This window comes from Manis pentadactyla, chromosome 13 (assembly GCF_030020395.1).
Source record: "Manis pentadactyla isolate mManPen7 chromosome 13, mManPen7.hap1, whole genome shotgun sequence".
Classification (NCBI taxonomy): domain Eukaryota; kingdom Metazoa; phylum Chordata; class Mammalia; order Pholidota; family Manidae; genus Manis; species Manis pentadactyla.
The window spans coordinates 84699049-84720462 of record NC_080031.1 but is presented as its reverse complement, the minus strand read 5'-3'; the positions used below and the strand labels follow the sequence as shown (position 1 = coordinate 84720462).

General features: G+C 35.9%; 1 protein-coding gene and 1 long non-coding RNA gene across 2 annotated transcripts in view; one reads left to right on the top strand and one right to left on the bottom strand.

The window, feature by feature from the left end:
* HSD17B4 (hydroxysteroid 17-beta dehydrogenase 4) overlaps positions 1–16884 on the top strand; it is a 78685-nt gene extending 61801 nt beyond the window's left edge. Inside the window, exons 18-24 of the mRNA XM_057490722.1 lie at positions 6725–6794; positions 7392–7498; positions 8733–8819; positions 11419–11505; positions 12504–12642; positions 14894–15021; positions 16484–16884. Of these exons, the coding sequence (XP_057346705.1) occupies positions 6725–6794; positions 7392–7498; positions 8733–8819; positions 11419–11505; positions 12504–12642; positions 14894–15021; positions 16484–16573 (708 nt within the window). The 3' untranslated portion in view covers positions 16574–16884. The remainder of the gene's footprint in view (positions 1–6724; positions 6795–7391; positions 7499–8732; positions 8820–11418; positions 11506–12503; positions 12643–14893; positions 15022–16483) is intronic.
* A 3752-nt stretch (positions 16885–20636) lies between these two features.
* The window catches only part of LOC118921453 (uncharacterized), an 88586-nt gene continuing 87808 nt past the window's right edge, over positions 20637–21414 (bottom strand). The window contains exon 3 of the long non-coding RNA XR_008993327.1: positions 20637–21226. This is a non-coding gene — a long non-coding RNA (uncharacterized LOC118921453). The remainder of the gene's footprint in view (positions 21227–21414) is intronic.

Below are 21414 nucleotides of genomic sequence, written 5' to 3'. Positions count from 1 at the left end.
CTTCATGGTTTTGTTGGGGGTTGAGTTTACTCTCCTTGGTTCTTGTCCCCACAACAGAGAATTAAAGGGCGGAGACACAGTAGCAAAGCAGAATGAAATTATTTGAATACACTGTAAGGGGAGAGCTGGGCCAGAGTCAAGGTGAACAAAGGCAGGTTTACTTGAATAAAGCAGAGAGGAAGGGGAAGCTCGTTGAATTCCTGCTCAGCATTGGACAGATCCTTGCTATCTGAAGCAGGGGTCCCAATGTCTGCTTGGATCTGCACAGTGTGGAAACTAAGTCCCTACCACCCCAGGATTTGGGGGAGCTGCAGAGCACTGGATGGAGTGAGATTATGTTCTGGGAACTTCTCAAAGCAAAGATTTTCAGGCAGGCTACTAAGGGGCAGGATCGTACAGCTGCAGTTCCGTCTGGGTTACCCATGTGATGGGAACTTGCAAGCCCAAATCAGAGCTCTCAGCAGCCCCTCCCTACCTATCTGGAGTAGAACAGAGAGAGTGACACACTCAAAGAAAGGAGTGTGGGCAACCTCAGAGAGGAGGCGCACTTGAGGGTCTGGGGTTTTATAAGGATTTTTCGGTAAGAGCATAAGGCATAAAGCATACAGGTAATTCGTAATCCCTTTGAAGTTTTGTCTTAAGAATTGGTTATTTAGGTGACTGTGTTGGTTCGGACTTTGTCTGCATTCTTTGTTTGCATAGGTGTATTTACACTTCAGAGGTCTGTCTCCTGCCCTGCTTATAAAGCTTCTTGATTAAAGGGCTGGAAGAAGAGGAAAAAACATCATATAGCTTAGGTTAAAGAATAAACTGGGTCTTTTTTTGCAGGCTAAGTAGATTTTACAATGGCATGATCTAATTGGTACAATGAAGGTACAGGCTGTGCTCAGATACTTTTCTTTTTGGGGGAATATCTGGACATTCCTAGTTGCTCCAGGCCTTTGAAACTTCAACTTATTAACTCATTAACTCAGTGAGTCCTTCTGGCTCTCTGGTTTTACCTGGTTAACTCTTTCAGTCCCATTTAGTGGGACTGGTTTTATTCTCTTTCTACCCTGCTCATGTCTATTTTTCTGCCTAACAGTATAATTAATTTTATTAGGGCACCAAAGAAAAGAAAAGCATTCATGGTTTCATGGTTAAGAAAACCCAACAGTGTTCCTTTATTATTCTTGGGTTACTGAAATAGTAAAATGTATCTGCTCTAGATGAAAAGCTGAATAGTTGCCAAGGCTTGAATTTGTACAAACAGTAAGCAGAGAGGTTTGTCTTCCTGTTACTCTTTTTCAGATGAGTAGCACTTTTTGTTAGCGTTTATCAGAATTGACTGTTTTGCTGTGTGACAAAGGACAGTTGTTAAGAAATATTTTTTGTATAAATAATGGCACCCCTCATTTGACAGAAGTGCCTGACCCTTTTGTGTCATAGGGTCATTTCAGAATATGATGAAAGGTACTTACTATTTGTTAAAAATATTTTGCATAAAACTTTGTACAAATTTCAGAGGATTTGTAGTTTGTTTTAAAACTACTAAAAAAAAGTGTCTGTGTTATAGGAGATAGAAATCAAGTAGAAGAAACATGATATTGTCCAGGAGCTGAGAAGATACTTGAATACTCAAGATGGAGATGCCTGAATAATTAGGGTGCCTATCCCTGCAACATTCAGAGATGGAATACTCATTAGGGAATGACACACAGAAGCACTTGATAGGAAAGGTGGGACTTAGCTGAATGAAAATGGCATATAGATATTCCCTCTGACCAAGGATCAGGGCTTGGCAGAGTGGCCAGGAAGGGCATAAGAAGTAATGGTAGCAGAGAAGAGCATGAGATGTGTACAAGGAGTCTGAATTAGAGTGCTCACATTGGAGAGCGGTGGGAGATGGTTGTGGGTGGACAGATGTTTGAGGAGAAGTGGAAATAAGAAAAAGCTATGCCAGTATAGCATAAACTTTGTGCTAATACTTAAATAAGTAGCTTTTAAATCAGTAAGGAAACTGGCAACAATATTTTTAGCTCTACCAGTATTACTTCTTAGATATTCTCTTTATCATGTCTTTAGGAGAATTTACTCATGTTCAAATTGGTGTGGACATCACAGGTATACTTTAGAGTTTTCCATAATTAATAAATAGAAAATTCGTCCCCAATCTAGAAAGACTAAAGCATAAATATAAATTAGATGTCAAGCTTTGCATTTGGGGAGAATGAAAAGAAAATATCTCGGGTTTCCCCAGAAAAATATCTTATGCATTATATCTAATAATTAGGATTTTAACTGTCATCATTAAATAAAGTTAATCTTTGGTATATTAGTTATACTATCCATGAAAGTACTTTATTAAAATTACCCACATGTATTATAAGTACTGTTTTTTTGTTTTGTTTTAAAATTATGATTTATTATTTTTCATGGCTCTGCCCTTATTGTCTCATTTCCTCATATATTACTCTCTGGCTTTTCAGTTTTTATTGTTGTTCTTTGTTTTCTACTTGTTTCCAGTATAACAATTAAAGAGCCTGTTTTCTTGTTTCTCCTTTATTCTCATTTTGGGGGATGCATTAATTTAATTTTTTCAGAACATTTGACATTTATATATTATTCTTCCACTTGCTTCCCTGTCTTTGTTTTAGTCTTGGATTTGCAGTTGAATATATCAATCCTTTTGCCAGAGTTTCCCCATCATCTCCTAGTTGGACAAAGCTCCGTGGTAGAGAAGGGCTCAGGTGTATATTATTCCTTTGATTCATGTGTATTTAAAACTGTGTTTCTATAGCCTAGATAGTTGTGGGCAGCTTGGCTGGGTATAAAATCTTGAGTTTCTTAAAAATGGTGTTCTACTGGCTGTCTTGCTTTATATGTTGCTTTTGAGAAGTCTGATGCCAGTCCAGCAGTCTTCCTCCAAGTTATTTTATTTTTATCCTTGAGGCCCTTAGGAATTTTTCCTTTATCTTTAAAGTCTAATAGTTTTCATGTTTCAGTGCTGCTCATTCTAGGTCAGTTTCCAGTGTAGTGGGCAGGCCTTTCAGTATGTGTCTTATTTTCACACAGTTTTCTAGGATTATAATTTTTAAAATTAATGTCATTCATTGTTTTATTTTTCTTTCTTCAAGTACTCCAAGTATGAATGTGTACATTGGATTTTTTTATGTTTTTCAATGCCTTTTTCTCTGCCCTTTTTTAGTCCTCTCTTGATCTCATTTTCATTCTCTCACTTCTTTTCCTCTCTCCCCTGTGCTCCTTGCTAATTTTTAACTGAATATGTTCTCTTTTAGGCACCTTCTAATGTAATCTTCATTTCTGATATGATTTTGATTTTTTCTTCCATTTCTTTCCTGAATTTAATAATCTCTTACTGCATTTCTTTATTTGTTGTCCATTTATATTTTTAGTTTTTGAATTTCAGATTCAAGATATTTGTTTCATATCTCCACATGCTTGAGTATAATGTATAGTTCTCTTCAGTTTCATAGTTGTTTTGTTTGGGGAAATTTCATTTATTATAATGTTTTGATTCTTAGTTTCTCTTTTAGTCTGTAGTAGTTTGGTGCAGATGAGTATTACTTACCAATATGCATTTTGTGGGTAAGTTTGGTAGTTTGGAATGATTTACAAGACTTTCTTTTTGAGGAATTTAAAAGTTCCCTCTTCTTTGCATGTGGCAAAGCTCACTTTCTTTAATAGATGCATCTTGAAGTGGGCCTTATGTGGAAGTGTTTTATTTTAAAAATTTGTTTTAGTTCTCTTTATCTTGCAGGATCATGAATTTCTCCTCTTTTTTTTTTTTCCTTCACCATCCAGTCTTCCAAGGGGTGTCTTTGTTTTATCCTCTTCTCCTGTAAAGTATTGTATTTCTGGGACTGCCATTTGGAGGACTGTACATTTTTAATCCTTTTCTCTGTAGTCAGTGCTCTAATAATATTCGAGGAATCTTTTTGGCATTTCTGTCCTTAAGGTGGACTTCCTCTGTCTAGAAGTGGTCTTTCTTTTCCACCTACCTCTTATATGCACTGTGTTTGCAATCTTCCCCATCCCTGCCACTCTCTTCAGTAGCTTTGAAAGAGTGCTCAGGGGATAGTGCTGCTGGAAGTTGGTGTTTACTTTTCTACTTACAGGATACTTTGAAGTTTATGGTGTTCTCTCTATGTCAGTTACACTGTAATATTGGGGTCTGTGTCATTTGTTTTTTTTTTTCTTGCTGATCTGTGTGTTGCCTTGGAGGATTTGAGGATTTGAGGATTTGGGAATCACTGATTCCTGAGCCTTTTTACTTAGCATTTAGTTTAACCTAGTGGTATAATTTTTTTAAAATTAAGGTATCATTGATATACAATCTTAAGAAGGTTTCACATGAGCAACATTGTGGTTTCAGCATTCACCCATATTATCAAGTACTTCCCCCATTGCAGTCACTATCCATCAGTGTAGTAAGATCTATAGTCATTACTTGTCTTCTCCATTCTGTACTGCCTTCCCCGTTGACCTACCTGTATTGTGTGTGCTAATTATAATGCCCCCATAGTCCCCTTCTCCCTCTCTCCCCACCCACCCTTCCCAACCCCTTCCCTTTGGATGTCACTAGTCCTTTCTTGGAGTCTGTGAGTCTGCTGCTGTTTGTTCCTTTGGTTTTACTTTGTTGTTATACTCCCCTAGTGGTGTAATTTAAAAGAATAAAATTAAAAACTAATTTATTAATATATAGAAGATCCTTTCACTCACATTTAATACACAAGAAAATATATACCTGTTTTTCTGTGTGTGTGTGTGTGTGTGTGTGTGTGTGTGTGTGTGTGTGTGTCTGTTTGTGAATTCTAGTGATTTTTGTATCTAGGCAGCAATGAAATAAAACAAGATTTTAACTTTCCTTCTGAAATATGAAAGTTCCTCAAAATGTTCAGAAATTAAGCCTTGACACTGTTCCTCATTTGGAGAGTGGTGTCTTTTGCATTATGATTGAATTTAGTCATATATCTGCTTGACTTTACTCATTTCTTATAAATAGCTCTTTTTGTCTTTGCTGACTCTGCTATCTCTAGGAAGCACTGCTATAACTGAAATAATAAGAAAATATTCATATTCTTTTAATATGATTTCAGAAGAGTTTTTTCTCTCATTTATAGGAATGTTATCTCTGGGATAAGAATACTGTTACTAACCTTAAAACCTCGGTTATCTTATACTGCTGCTTTTTATATAACAATAATTTTTTTAAATAGCTTACATTTATTGAGATATTAATATTTATCAAAGGTAATGCTTTGCAAGAAGTTCATTAACCTCTCAATTTTTAAATGAAAATGTTGAGGCATAGGGTCATAAAGAAACTTGACCATTAATGGCAGAGCTGGATTTAAGCCCAGTGTGTCTGGTGCCAAAGCCTGTGACCCATCATGTGTTTGACAGCTTCCGCTTCAGGCCCCGAGTGTATCTTTTCTTCAATTTGTATGCAACATGATGTGTATTTGCCTCATGTTTTATTGTTTGTAAAGTGCTAAATAAAAATTATCATTTAATCCATCAACACTTTGTCTACAGAATCTTCCAAGTCACCACTATTCAAAAATTGTGGATGTGATTTAGTTATTTTTAGAAGACATACAAAAGGAAAAAAACATGTAGTAATTGAAAAACAATAATTTACAGACCTATCATATGGGGGTGCTAAGAAGAGGAAGAACTTATTAAAATTGTACAAAGTACATTAAAAAGGGAATGTTTTCCTGTGAATTATAGAAAATTAATTTTTTTATAAATAAAATTTGTTAAAGGAGAATCAATAATTTAAAATAATACAAAATCAATAATTAAGAAAGGTATGCTCACATGGCTATTCTTTACACAACATTTTAACAGTCTTGAAAAGTTTAGACTAGCAATTGATGAGAAAGGGAGGAAATCTTGGTGTGAATCCAGAGGGTGCAAGTCAGTGTAAAGATACTTATGTTAGCTGTTTTGTGAATTCCTCCCATTCAGTACTGAAAATTACTTTCTAGTTTGAACAATGCCCATTTTAAATGCGGGAAAGTATGGTGACTCTTTTCTCTTGTTATCTTTAATTTTTTGCTAATCCTGCGTTACCTTAAACAAGTCATGTGAAAATGTGGACTAAGCAGAAATTTAATCTTAATGGCAGTCTATCAATCTTTTTTTCTTGAGGGATGAGGATTTAGTGCACCAGGAGAATGGAAGGTTGTGAGATGTCTTTGATGTTTTTATATGTCTAGTATTGTGTTACAGGTTTCAATTTAAAACACCCCATTAAGAAAGTTGGCATAAATTTTGCTTGGTTAGAAGAGGCATAAATATATGGCACTTATCTTATCTTCACTGTGTTTTAATGAGAGTGGATTGAATTGTATGTGTGTGTGTGTGTGTGTGTGTGTGTGTGTGTGTGTGTGTGTGTGCATGCACATGCGCGTGTGAGAATTTCCCCTTTAGGCAATGGTAACCACTGTTATACTTAGATAGTCCTTTGCTCTTATTCCTGTTATTTGATGGTTCCACCCTCCCAACTGCTTTCAGTGGCAGGTGTTACAAAAATAACATTTGACTTACAGTTAACCTTTTTTGTTAGAAATAGTTATTTTTCAATGAAAGCTTCAGTTAGGTACATTAATGATGCATTTTTTATGCAATAACCAGCCATATCTCCTGTTTTTCTTTTAATGTATTCAGAGGAAGCACTGAGTGCTAGTTACTTTTATCATTTTTTTCTCCACAGGCTGCTCTGTACCGCCTCAGTGGAGACTGGAATCCCTTACACGTTGATCCTAACTTCGCTAGCTTAGCAGGTTAGTTGCTAATCCTATGTACCAAAGAAAAATATTAGCTCAGTTATCTAAACAATACTTAAAAACATAGCTACTTTTGACTGGGAGTTTGAGTTCCCTTTCCTAACACATTTATGCAAAGGGTATGGAAAAGGAGGAAGTAGTTTTCAGAAAATGGTGTTGAAAATGAGGTTGTAGTGTAAGCGCCTGCTAGTGCAAGGTTTAATATAGGGCCATGAGGATGCCTGTCTGAGTTACTATGCAGAGTAAGGTCATTGGAGGAGAGAGCAAGGAACTGAAAGGTTAGGGAGGGATCGCCTACATACAGAGGTGTTGGAATCATCCTGACTGAGTTCATGGGTACATCCAGAGCTAAACAAAACAATTCTTTGTGTTCTCAGTTCTCTAACTTCCTTTCTTATTTTTTTCTTCTTTTGTTTATTTCATAATTTTCTCCCATGAAGCATTATTTATACAATATTTTCCATGTTTCTTAAAGCCATGGTATAATTCAGGCTAAGGCAGTTTAATGATGTATTTTGAAATCCTAAATTAATTACTGATTTTTATATATGGAATGTGCCTATATCTAACAAAATACTCTCTCTCCTTTTTTAGGCTTTGACAAACCCATATTACATGGCTTATGTACATTCGGATTTTCTGCCAGGCATATTTTAAGGCAGTTTGCAGATACTGATGTGTCGAGATTTAAGGCAATTAAGGTATATTATTGCAGATGTGAATGTCAGTTTCTTATTTTTAGAGAAGGAAAGGGATTTTAGTGACTTCATTTAAAATAAGTACTGTATTGAAGCAGTCTACATTTTTTACAATCCAATCAATCTGTTGAAATTATAACTGTATATGATATACTTCATGATGCATGTGTAATAGAGGTACTTATAGCTACAAAATGTAGTATATCATATACAGTTATAATTTCAACAGATTGATTGGATTGTTTTACTTAGGGTATGCATATATCAGCCACATATGCCTTAACAAAAACTCGAGATTTACTGTAAAACATTGCCTTTGGACTGTTTTGTAATTTGCCTTAATTTAAATGAAAATGCTAAGTGGCTGCATTTGAACTGTAATAAACATATACCTATATCAATACAATAGGTGCATACTGATGTCAGTTTTTGTGCTTTTAAGTTGGTTTCAAATTACAAAGAAAACTCTACACATAGTATCTTTGTGTAAGTCCAAAGATACACAATTAAAATAAAAGGTTTAAGACAGAGTCCCATAGCTTTGAAAGCTTTTATCAGTTTGTGTTCAATGCAGCAATGAAAATGCATTTTCTGATGCCTTGCCTTTGATAACACTGATTATTCTCGTGCTTTACATTGTAACTATTTCTAGTATTATCTAATAATATGTACACAAGCAAATAAAGTAGTATAGAAAATTATGAAATGATAAATGAAATGATTTTGTCCTATATGTCACCTCAGATCTTACTCCCCAAGTTTAATTAGTACTACTTTTAACAGCTTCTATTAAGTTGTTCCAGTGGTTACCCGTATCTCTATTTAATGTGGTTATGCTTCTGTTTCTTGACCTGTCAAAATTAAACACTGTTTATTGACTCTATACTTTGAAAGATAAAGAACTAGCTTATACTAACTATATCCTTGCTCTGCTAATTTTCTGTCATTTTATTCCTTTATGAATCTGAATATATATGAATTTAAATATGAATATACTCAATCCTTAATGAAAGTAAATATAAATATATTGAAAACACTACCTTAAATATTTAAATATATTTAAATAAATATGAATTTAAATAAATTTACATCTATATTATAATATATAATGATTTAATTAAATAAGTTGTCTATTTGATTCCTTTTTGCTCTCCAACCTCTCTCCCTGTTTTTTCTCCCAGAAGTAGAAAAGTTTCATTTTAAACATTTTTAACCCCAAAACTCATTTTTTCAAAAGGTTCGTTTTGTAAAACCTGTATATCCAGGACAAACTCTACAAACTGAGATGTGGAAGGAAGGAAATAGAATCCATTTCCAAACCAAGGTATGAATAATGTAGGTAGAGGTGCTGTGTTTTGGTCCCCTCTTCACCATCCCCTATCATTATGTTCCATCTGGGCATCCTTTTGGTTAGAAGTACGGATATGAGATGAAACCTAGAAAGGGTTTTGGGCTTTTTTTTTCAATTAGTGATGACTGTTAGTCAAAAGTAAGTTAGTAATGTACATTGTATTGTATTTTCTGTTTTGTTCTCAACTTAATTGGTGCCTGTCTGTGGAGCAGTGACACAGCTATTGTGAAAACCCAAACAACAGTATATTTTTGGCTCAATCAGTCAAGTTGTCAAAATATAATTTTCAAAAAAATTAAAGGCATGGCACTCAGATATAAAATGATAATATGACAAAAATTTATTCCTTAATGAGGGAGCTAGCAAGATGATAAAACTGGTTCAAAAGAGAATTAGAATAATATTTATATAGTCTAACAGGAAAGGTATTCTTATAATAATTTTGAATTAGAGACAAAACTAGTTAATGTACTACAGAACAATAAAACCATATCATTTATGGCTATCTTTTCTACTGGATAGAAATGATATGCTTCTTGATCACACAAAAATCCACAAATTAATATCTGATGTCATAGAACCTGGGCCTAATTAATAGTAAATGACAAGGCTAAAGCATAGCTCCCTATAGAGTTAAGTAATTTTTGGATGAGGCTATTAGCAGCACTCCAGTAAAATACTGAAAGGACATGCAATCATCCTTTTATTTAAAATGTTTTTAAAGATAATTTTGTTAACACAGTTGACCAGGCTGATCCTTTTCTGGCCTGATCATTTTGTACTATGTAGACAGTTTGTGTTGAACAGTTTAAACACCCTAATAATAGTAATAGCTTTCAGTTATTGACCTATAAGCTGGCTATGCCGTTATCTTTCACATGCATAATAACTCAGTATTTAATAAAAGAAAATATAGGTTCAGGTCTTCTGAATAACTTGCTTATGGTCACACAGAAAGTGGTGGAGCTGGTTTAGAAACCTGGGTCTTCTGGCTCAAAGCTTAGGCTCAGGGCCCTAACTCTCTTCATTGTGTCATGATTTCTTTCATAAATAAAGAACTTTGCAGAACTCTTCTTTATGTGGTGGCCTTATTCCTTTTTACTTCTAGCTGCTAGCTATATCATTTTCCTGCTTTATTTATTCATACTATTTATTTCACTTTTCAAATTCCTCCTGTCTTTTAGACTTCAATTCGAGCTCTACTTGCCCTTAGAGGTGGTCCCTTGCTGCCTCCCTTTTCCCCATCCATATAAATGCGCATTCTGGCTTCCTCTGAAACCCTCTTGCAATTAATGTTGGTGCCACATATCTATGGAGCTTTCCTATTTTCTAATTATTTCATGTAGGTTTTATTTTTGGGATAAGATTATGAACTATAAAATTAGTGTTAAGGACCATGACTGCATAACAGGTTTAGATTTTTCCACAATTTTAGTAATGAAGAGTACAGAAATAATTTCTATGGATATAAACTTAAAGGGTTAAGAAATAAGTTAATATGTAAATATAATACATTCTTGCCATTGGATTAATTCTAAGTGTGTCTTCTTGTCTTTTCAGTATATTTGCTATTTCCCCCCCAGTGAGTAGAGGTCCCTTTCTATTAGTTACATATAGGAATCCTTCTTTGCCTCCCTTTCTTTTCATCCTTCACATTGTATTTTGGGAAAAATTTTAAACTAATGTTGTGCTTGGCTTCATTACAGAAAAGTAATTTACTAAAGCACATTTTGTTCATAATTGTCTCTTTCCATGATTTTCACTGTATGTAATTTAAAATAAAATGAACTGTTTGAAAGATTATTTTTTCTGATGTATGATGAGAAGTAGTAGTCAAGGGAGAATGATCTTCATGATTGTTAAAAATCAGTTTTAGCAAATGCTACCTTGATTTTAGATATTACCCTAACATTTTTAGCAATACCATAATTTTATGAAAGAATAGCCATTGGTATAATTTTAGATGAAGTATTAGGAATTAAAATTTGAGTTCCTTTAAAATTACCTTGATGAAAGTCTATTTAAGCAGTTAGCTTATGCTTTGTATAAGAAGTGGAATTATTACTTTAAAAAGACCTTTGTGGTCTATTCCTAGCCAATTATATTTCATATTAACAGAACAAATATATTTCTGAGTACCACTACCTCATGTGGAGATTGTGCTCTGTCTCCTACTAGTTATAAGAATTCAGCAGTTCTCACTTTAGTTCTTCATTAGACACACTCATATATGCACATAAAAATCCCTTAAAACCAATGTCTAGGCTCCACCCCAGACCATTTCATTTGAGTTTTTAGAAGTCTGACTTGATCATGTGTATTTTTTAAAAGGGCTCCAGTTGATTCTACGTTTAGGGTTAATAACAATTGCATTAAATCAGTAAGCCTTCAGGTTTGTTCATCTGGATATCTAATTTATGAGCTATTTATTTAATTTGGATGATTTTCTTTTTCATTTGAGGAAAAATACAAATTTATTTTAACTGACTTTATATTGTTTCATGATGAAATTGTGTTTTCATTGAAATGATTAGAGCAAACTGTTTTTTTTCACTCTTGTATTCTTCATAAGATCCAGGAAACTGGAGACATTGTCATTTCAAATGCCTATGTGGATCTTGTGCCAACATCAGGTGTTTTAGCTAAGACACCCTCTGAGGTAGGTTATAAAAACTGGTATCTGGGTCATTCCTGATTTATTAATTTCAGTTACGATTACTTTAAGAATGTTAAACCTACTTTAGAAAATTAAGAGCTGTGAAAGATTCTTAATTCTTGAACTGAATGACATTAGTTCCAAGCTGTTTGGAATAAAAGGAATGTTTTGACAATTTTTTTGTGAATTAAAAAAAAACTTTTCTTAAGAGGGTTTAGTGGGGTGTCTTTCAAGAGCAAATAATTTTCCAGTTTTAGAGTAACTAAACCTGTTGTTTAATGAGAAATCTTAAGCAAACAATCTTTTGGAGAAAAACATGAAAAAGTTAAATATCCTATACCTTTTCTTGATTTAAAGATGTATACAAAGCTTTGCATGCAAAAATAAAAACAATAGCATGTATTATTTAATAAAACATTTGTGTTATTGTTTATTAACATGCAGAGACTTCAAATAAAAGTGTCTATATTTTGTTTCCAAAATACTAACTTTCTAATGTTGGGGTTTTCATATTTGTGATCTTTAATTGTTATAAGCCATATTATCACATAAATAGTATGAAGGTTAAAATCCCTTAAAAAGAATCTAAGATAAAAACCTTAAGAAGTTTTAGAGCTAGAAAGAAATTCAGGCTCCATGTAATTTAGTCCCATTTTACAAATAAAGAAACAAGACCAGAGAAATTGATTGATTTGTCTGGGGTCTTCTTGCTGAAGTTAGCTAGGACATTGGTTTTTCAGTTCCCAGTTTATTTTTGAAATATTATTTCTGAATTCTGGTAGAAGTAAAATCCTCTCATTAAGAAGACTGAGATTCTGGATGATATGAATAAATAAAAGGAAAGTGGGAAAGAAGCCTGGTATGAAAAAAACTAGTTTGCCTTTTTATATGCAGAGTTTTGAAAAATCACTTTATACTTTTTGCATATATACTTTGTGATAATTTTTTCCCTTGAGTCATTTTTGCAAAACTTGTAAAATTATATTTTCTCTTTTTGCTAGGGTGGAAAGCTTCAGAGCACCCTTATATTTGAGGAAATAGGTCGCCGCCTTAAGACTGTTGGGCACGAGATGGTAAAGAAAGTCAGTGGTGTGTTTGAGTGGCATATCACTAAAGGCGGAAATATTGGAGCTAAGTGGAGTAAGTCATTATCCCTGACTTTATAATATATAGTAAGGTAACTCTTGGTAAATAGAGATAAAGTTATAATTAAAGCCTATCTTTTTGGAGATCAGCAGACCTACCTTTTTAGGTGAGTTGTCCTTCCTGGGCAGTGACAGGTTTCAGGACACTCAAAAACAGTGTGTTTAGAGATGTAGGGAATCAACTAAACTGAAAACATCTGTCCTAAATATTTCATTGTAATTCTTCAAAATAGTACTTTTAAACAGTCACCTGAGCTATAATGCTGCTTTAACTAATCTTCAGATTCCTCTCAAACATAAAGTAAGTTCATCAGGTCAAAGAAAATATTTTTAAGTCATTATATTTTAACAGTTTAAAAATTTTCTTAATCCAAAAACAACAATAATTTGGATTATCACCTCAGTTATCAGATTTCTATTTAAAGATGTCTATTTAAGTGCCTTGAAAATCTGTTTTATTCCTCATTACAACTAAACATCACTAAATGCTCACTTACGCCAAAATATTAAAGTGTATCACTAAATCAACTGAAACTTTTTGAAATAATCTTCTGTTGCATATTCCTAGAAAACATTTTGAATTGACTTTGAACCAATTGATTTTGGTTCAATATAAACAACTTTCTTTTTAATGTAACAGTTCCTGTTCTTCCATAGGCAGTGTATGTTCTTTATATAAAATGTGGTATGTAATGTATAAAGAAGAAAATAATGATATATAATTCCATACCCACAGCTAACATTTTGATGTTCTTCTGGAAGACATTTGTGCTTATAGGAAGGTAATTCAGAAGAGGGATAAAGGAAGGCAAAACGTAATATGTATTTAGTCCCCCCAGTTTCAGTGTGTCTAAATTTTTTCTAAACTGTAGATCAGCTCTGTATTTGTAGGTGTCCTCACTTCCCTTTATTTCTCCTTTCTGTCCTTCCATCTTTCTTCTTTCTTCTTCTTCTGTTGTTTCCATGATGGAATTCAACTTTTTCCCGATGGATGAAAGTATATTAGAACTTGGGTTGTGAATATAAAGCACAGGACTTTTGAAGATACTACTGAGGGAGAGGAATGAGATCTATGATCATAAGTGAGAAAAGGTGCTGGAACCGTGGACCAGAGTTGGCAGCAGAGAACTCTGTAGGGATTTATAAAGTCTACAGGTGATTGCTCTTGGCAAACAGTCATTTTCTTCAATATAGTGTCCGTTTCCCTTATCTTGGTGATACTTTCCCTGTAGATATTATTAGAAAGTATGCTTACATTTAAAAATTACCTTTAATTAACCTAGGCAAAGGGCTTTTCCTTACATTTCTGCTAGAAAAATGGAAATATTGGAAATTCATTAATTATTTATTACTGATGCCTTGTAGCTAAGCACTCTGGATTTTTGTCAAGTATGTGTAGCTTTTCCTTGACCCTAAATCAGGAGTGTGCCACACACACTTTGGGAGAGTGAAGCGATTACAGTGCCTTCAGTGTAGCGAGGGAAGTACGTTCAAGAGGCTGAAGGGGGACAAGTGACATGGGGTTTCCTGGGTGACAGGTCCCACTCGTATGTGAGGCGGTTAGAACTTCCTAAAATGTAACTTTGGCATAAAGCTCAATAAATGTTAGATAGAGATCAATGAAGGTAATTTTAACCATGTTAGCCTGCCTGTTTCTGCAACATTTAATCCTTCTGATAAGAACAGTTAAGGAAAAGGTTAATTTCAATGTTTATTCACAATTAGGGCATTAAATATTTTATAAATGATTCACAAGTGTAAAAAACTAATTAGAATATATTTAAAAATAAATTTTGACTATCTTCCTATCCATATGACAGAACCTTTAGTGAACTGACATATTTGAAAGGTGACTTAAGTTATGCATTCCTTTCCTATAACACAACCAGCGTGCAGTGGCTTAAGTTTAGCCTCCCTCCTTTGTAGCATCTTTATTTGAACCTTAACTATATGACCTCCAACAACCTAAATAACTTCCTTATATTATTCTACATTAATTCACATTTAAAGTATCTGTTGTTTAAACTTCTCATTGAGGAAAACTATTATTGATGTGACTGTTCTGAAGAACTTCTTTATGAAAAACAGAGGATTTTCTGAAGTTTTCTAAATGACAGATAATGTATAATATAGAATAAGTACCACAGTAACTTGGAAACTATAATAAAGTGTCTGCATTTTGGTTGGTTGATTTTACTCTTATACTTGGAAGAAAAATGATATACACTGGCTTCTATTTTTCCTAGCTATTGACCTGAAAAATGATTCTGGAAAAGTGTATCAGGGCCCTGCAAAAGGCTCTGCTGATACAACCTTCATACTCTCGGATGAAGATTTCATGGAGGTAGTCCTGGGCAAGCTTGACCCTCAGAAGGTAATGTTCTTAAATATTCATTTATTCATGAGCATTGCTTCCTGTTTGACAGTTGCAGTTTTTTAGCTGACTCTCAAATTCTCGTTTGTCAGATTCCTTACAACTCTGCAGAAGGCAACAGTTGATGCCAGTATCTGAATTGACAGATCATACGTTTTTTAAATAGAATTTCAGCTGACACTTAAAAACTTAGTTTTGTGGTGAAATTCTTATTCAGCATGCAGTAAAACATATAAAGTAAAATAACCTAGACTTTTTATATATATGACATTAGTTCAAAGGTGAAAAACCAACCATTTTTTTGTAGATATTTCATAAAATTAGACATTCATTCCTGATATGTTAGATTGAGAACTTGTCTTAATTGTCACTGAAAACTGGAAACAGATGGATGGGGTGTGACAGCCAAGTGTCTTTTTAAGGTGAGACATTTAGAGGCATTTCAGTGGAAAATTATGATTACAACAAGAGTGCCCTCTCTTACCATCATTAGTTAATACAGTTCTGAAACTTTCGACCAATCCACAAACACACAAAATTAAAGTACCTGATGTAGCAAGTAGCATGGGTGGAGGGTGGGCGGGTGGAATTTGTTATTTTCGAGTTATGATTATGTAGCTAGAAATGCTAAGTATATCACTTGATTGATTCTCAGAATTAATGAGTTCAAACAAGGGGTTATATGCACAGTAATTATTAAAAAATAGCTTACATAGCAGCAAAACCAACTAGAAGATATAGTTGAAAAAAATATGTTTATAATCATAACTCAAACTTTAAACAACAGTGACTACCCTATCGAGAAAAGCACAGTGCTTATTTGAAGAAAACTAATGAGTTTATAAGGAACAGAGCAATTTGAATAAAGAGAAAATGTACAGTTTTCCTGGGTAGAAAGATTGATTTATAAAGGATTGTGAAGTAGTATAGTGGTTACAGATATGCTCATTGGCATCAGATAAATACAAGTTTGAATCTTAGCTCTCCCATCTACTCTGTGAATCTCAATTTTCTCATTGGTTAAATGAATATAATAATTAAAATTGTCCCAAAGGATTATTAATTATTATAACTTAATACAATAATATGTGTGAAGTGCTTAGTATGGTGCTCGATTTTTATTGTTGGTACAGTAGAAGATTTTATTTATGGTCTCAAACTCGCCTTTAAGAACATAGATTAAGGACAGAGTATATAGGTTGAAGCAGAACTCCCAGATCTGTCTATTCAGATAAATTATTCTGTGGTTTTCTACAATACACAAGGAGTCTTTATATTTTCTTAGCTATCTGAAAACATGGGTGCTGTCTCTATTGAACTTTCATTGCTAGATAACAGTTGCCTTTGTTGTCCAGAGTTATTAGCTCAGTTGTATTCATTCTTAATAAGTTTTTTAAAAAAAGAAATAAAATGAACGTACGTGGTAAAGGTTGGTGCTGTTTTTCTCCCCTCTCCTTTGCAGGCATTCTTTAGTGGCAGACTGAAGGCCAGAGGGAACATCATGCTGAGCCAGAAGCTTCAGATGATTCTGAAAGAGCATGCCAGGCTCTGAAGGACACACATTATTAATAAAAAGAGAAAAATACTCTCGTCGCCCAAATATGTGAAAGTGATCAAAACTAAGATGTAGGGAAATTGCTTCGCATTTCCAGATGTCAGATAATTTTGCAGATTTTCATACTGTACTAATTTTTCACATTATCTTTATTTTTACAAGGAACTGTAAGCTGGCACATAATTATCCTTCTGCTTCTTAGATCTCTATCTTCATAATATAAAATTTTCACCCAGGACCAGTCTCTTTAGACTTGTGACAGCATTTGTAAATTAAAAGGAAAATTAAATGGGTAAAGGCTACTTGGATCCTTTGGTTTTCTATTTTCTGTTCTCTAACTTATTGATACCCCAGTTTTAACATGAATTTTCTTCGATATGTTCATTTTTCACACTTTGCTGTAACGGTGTTCTGCTTTAAGGCAAGGGCAAGGTATTTGTGGTCCCAGGTAGTTTTCGTTCTTCTGCCCTCGCTTTTGCTGGAGTTCTTTACCTTCATTCATACAGGCAAGTGAACTGAATACATAGCTTTCTCACTTAATCAGAAATCTTTCATCATAAAGGTGTCACAAACAAGTACTGTCGTATTATTACTGTTCTCCCCAACATTTAGGTCAGATGGTTGGTGAGGAGGTGCTCTTCTGATGGTTTGGCTGCAGACGTGAGCAGCACCTGGGGTGCTGGGGTCAGCAATGGTTGGAGTTTCATATTCACATTCATGTGCGCCTGGTGGGTGTCACAGACTGAGTTCCCTGGGAAGCCGACTTTGAGATACATGGGCAGGAAGTGGAGCTGGAAATGTTCCTGGGATCTGTCTTTTGGATTGTGGTGAGCAAAGGAAACCGGTCTGGGAAGAGGGAGAAGTTAGGCCAGTGCAGTTGCCACAAGACCTCAGCCAGTCCTTTGGGGGACACTGTGGCTGGGATGGCCCTTCAGAATTGTCCTGAGCTAATGAGTCATTGATTATGGCCTACCGTGCAAAGGGGCATGGTGATGGGCCGAGCAGCAGAGCAATTCCTGAAGTGTACTGATAGTCAGCTGATAATTTCCCAGCAGCTGAGGGAATGTGTCTTCAATCCAGAATAGGGCTTCTGGGAGTGTGGCACAGGAGCTTTACTTCAAGAAACAGGAGTGAGGAAACTGGAGATTAAGGGTCAGGGAGAAGGTCTCAGAAATTTGGCATCGTACTGTTTAGCGCAATGATAGAACATAGTAGAGGACCTCAATATATTATTGTTAATTTAATGAATGAGCAGGATATGTAGAAGGCATAGAAGAAAACTTAGTTATTTGGCAATTATGCCTTAGTCTCATGGTGTCATAAAACCAACTTTAGTTCAGAATGAGCCACTCTTCTGACAAACTGAATCTTCTTCCTGAGTGATTTCATCTACTGCCCTACCTTCAGCCGTCTCCTGAGTGCTGGTAACTGAGTCTGTGTCTTCAGCTCTGCTCTCTCCCTAATAACATACTTCCACCCACAGTTCCAAATCATTAGGAGGCTGTTGTCCTGCACTGCAGACGCATCTCCAAAGTAAGTGTGATCTTCCTTCTCACCCCTTAATCTGCTCCTACTCTTATTGTCTTAGTTAAGAACATCACCTTTTACTGAGTTAAACTAAGAAACCAGAGTCATCTTTGATTTTCCTCTGCCTATACTCCACACCCAGTCCTTCACCAGCTCGTCACTTGTATTTCCTGAATATTTAAGGGTTTCACTCTCGGCTGATACTACCCTAGTGGGCCCTCCTACCTAATAGTTCCTTTTCGTGGCTTTCCAACCAGTCTCGTCTCTCACCATCCACCTTTGCCCACCAGAGGGGCATTGCTCAAACACACCTCTGAACATGGGACTTCCCAGCTTAGAAACCTGTGACGGTTCCAACTTGGTCATCTTACTCTCAGGCTCTGGCATGGTTCAAGGTTACATCAGTGGGATTCTTTCAGTGGCAAGTAATAAAACCAGTTCAAATTGGTATAACAAAACTTTTCCACATTAACAGAAAAATCTAAAATCTAAAACGGTAGGACTGGCTTTGAAGGAACTTGATCAAACAATTCAGTATACCTAGGCCCAAGTCCTTGCCCTCTCTCTGCCTGTTTTATCCACAGACTCCATGTGGTACCTTCCCCCGGGCAGCTCCAGGCTCTACCTGTTTGGTCACAAGAAGGCAGCCAGCAGGTGCAGCCTCATCCCAGGTCAGCCAGCAGAAGAGAGCACTGGGGTCTGTAAAGAGCCTCAGCAAAGGCCTCCTCTGACTCACTGACTGTGACTGGTTATAAATCAATCCCTGAATCTGTCACTAGCTAGAGATGTTGTTGGCTATGCTGATTGGCCTGCATTTCAGGGCCTGTACATGTAGCTAAGGATCTCCAAGATGTCTCCTGGTTTTGGTGATTTGCCAGGACTCATGGGGCTTAACATACAGTCATACTCATGACTATAATTTATTACATCAAAACAATGCAAACAAAATCAGAAAAAGGAAAGGCTGCATGGAATGAAGGCTGGAAGAAACAAGCTTCCACACAATCTTTCCCTGTACACTTACACAGGACACATTTAATTGCCTCAGCATCAAATTGTGACAACACATGTGAAATGTCCACCAAGACTCAGGATCCAGGATTTTAATTGAGAGGCTGGTCACATAGCTGCTTCTGACAGAGCACATGCCAGAATTCCAGACTCCTTGAAGGGAAGCAGGCATGTAGCATAAACCACATGATTTGCACTGTTGGGCATAGGGTGTCACTCAGAATTCTCTGCAAGGAAAGGGTAGGGTCGTTCCTGGAATCCAAACTCCCAGATGTCAGCCAAGGGCCAGCCTTGCAAGCCAGCCTCTCTAAGGGCTGCAGTCTTGTGCCTGCCATGTCAGTTCTCTTCTACACAAATAGGATCAGCTTTGTGCAAACTTCTTGGCTGGAGAGCAGATTGGGGGTGGTATCAGAATAAATGCAGGGGAGCCAGATTCCTATGTGCTCCCCAAAGGCTCTTCTGTTCTAAACTGCTTTTTTACCTCATTAGCTGGTTAGAACCTCTATATCCTTAGGCCTCCCAAGTGTGTTGCCTGTGTGAAGCTGTTTTAACACTGGTGGACAGTCTCTGACCGCTCGGGATTTTGTATATATTTTTTAAAGCAAACAATCTGAGAAAGATTATCTATAGATTGTAGAGAAATAGATTCCAATAATCACTTAACAAAAATACTACCCCAACACTAACTTGATCCTTTAAAAGGTCAATAATTATAGCAGAAAAGCTGATAATCCAGTTCTACCTAGAAAGTACTAAATTGAGGAACCTTAAGCACTGAAAGTTGTGGAAAGTCATTTTCTGAAGAGCAAAACTTAGGTCACTGTGAACTAAGCTATTTTAGAGGGGAGAGGAAAGAAAACCTAACCCCATAAATAGGCAAAATAGGAAAATTACAGACGTAGGCTAAAAATGAATCTAGATTCGTATTATACATGCAATATAGTGGCTGAAGTTACCTAGTAAGTGACATCTGGATACCAGGGTTATCAAAGCTTAAAAAATAAAGATACTTGAGACAGTAAAAGGTTAAGGCACTAAAATTCAAAATGTACTCAACTAAGAGCTGTTTATAGCCTTATCCAGAATTTATTTTTAGTTGTAGTTGATATACAATATCCATTGGTTTCAAAGTATACAACATAGTGATTCAACAGTTATATAATATTAAATGCTCACCCCAATTAGTTACAATATATCAACATTGAAAGATGTTACAGAACTATTGACTGTATTTTCTATGCTGTACTTTTCATCCCTGTGACTAATTTATATTGTAACTGAGATTTTGTGCCTCTTTATCCCCTTCACCTATTTTACCCACGCACCCAAACCCTCCCCCATGGTAACCACCAGTCTCTTCTAGGTGTCTATGAGTTCATTGCATTTTTCAGAACCAATCTTTTAAGAAACTTGATTGCATAACTTTTGAGTCCATTGCTGACAAGAAGTAGACAGAGCCATGTGTTAGGGGAAGCAATGGTGGGGGAGGGGGTAAGATGGGGGTGGTGTTTGAAAGTAACATGGATGAAGACATAAAATTAAACCAGAAAACAGACTAAAAAGTATCACTTCAGTGTCATTTGAAGGGAGGTTGGACAGCCCTGTATTCCTGAATCTCTTTTGAAGTTACATGTCAGTAAAGAACAATGATGGGTTAAGGCAGGGGTTGGCAAACATTTTCTGTAAAGGGCCTGATAGTAAATATGACGGGCAAAAGCAGTGTCATAGACAGTCCTTTGCAGCCACAAGGATCCATATGACCTCATCTCACTGGCAGGTTAGGAAAGGGGAGCAAACACCAGTGTGTTTATGAATGGCAAGTTCTGGCATAAAAAACAAAAAGTCACAAGTCAGCACCTGCCAACTGCCTCAGGGCTTTATTTCCTAGTGTTACTGCATTTTGTATTCCCAAGCAAGAAAAAGCAATAGAAACAATAAGACTTAGACCTCTGTTCCAGGTAAGGTGGCCGTGGGAGTAAGACGAGTATGCGCTCTACTTCTGTGCTCACGTGACGGACCAGGCGGAGCAGGCCCCGCTTCTGAATGGGAGTGGGCACATCATCAGAATATACCGTCCTCTTCGCAGAGGATGTCATACGAAGACGGGTACTCCTGTGTGTTGAAGTGATTGGAATTTTAGTCTCTCTGGATCATCACCTGAAGTTGGTGCTCAGTGGCAACCACGTCCCAAGGGAGGATGTCTGCACAGTGAGAGTCTGTCACTGTGGACTGCAGATTGGGAAAGTAGAAAGAGGGGTGTTTGGTACCACTACCTTCTGGCCGCCTGTTCCCTGTAAAAA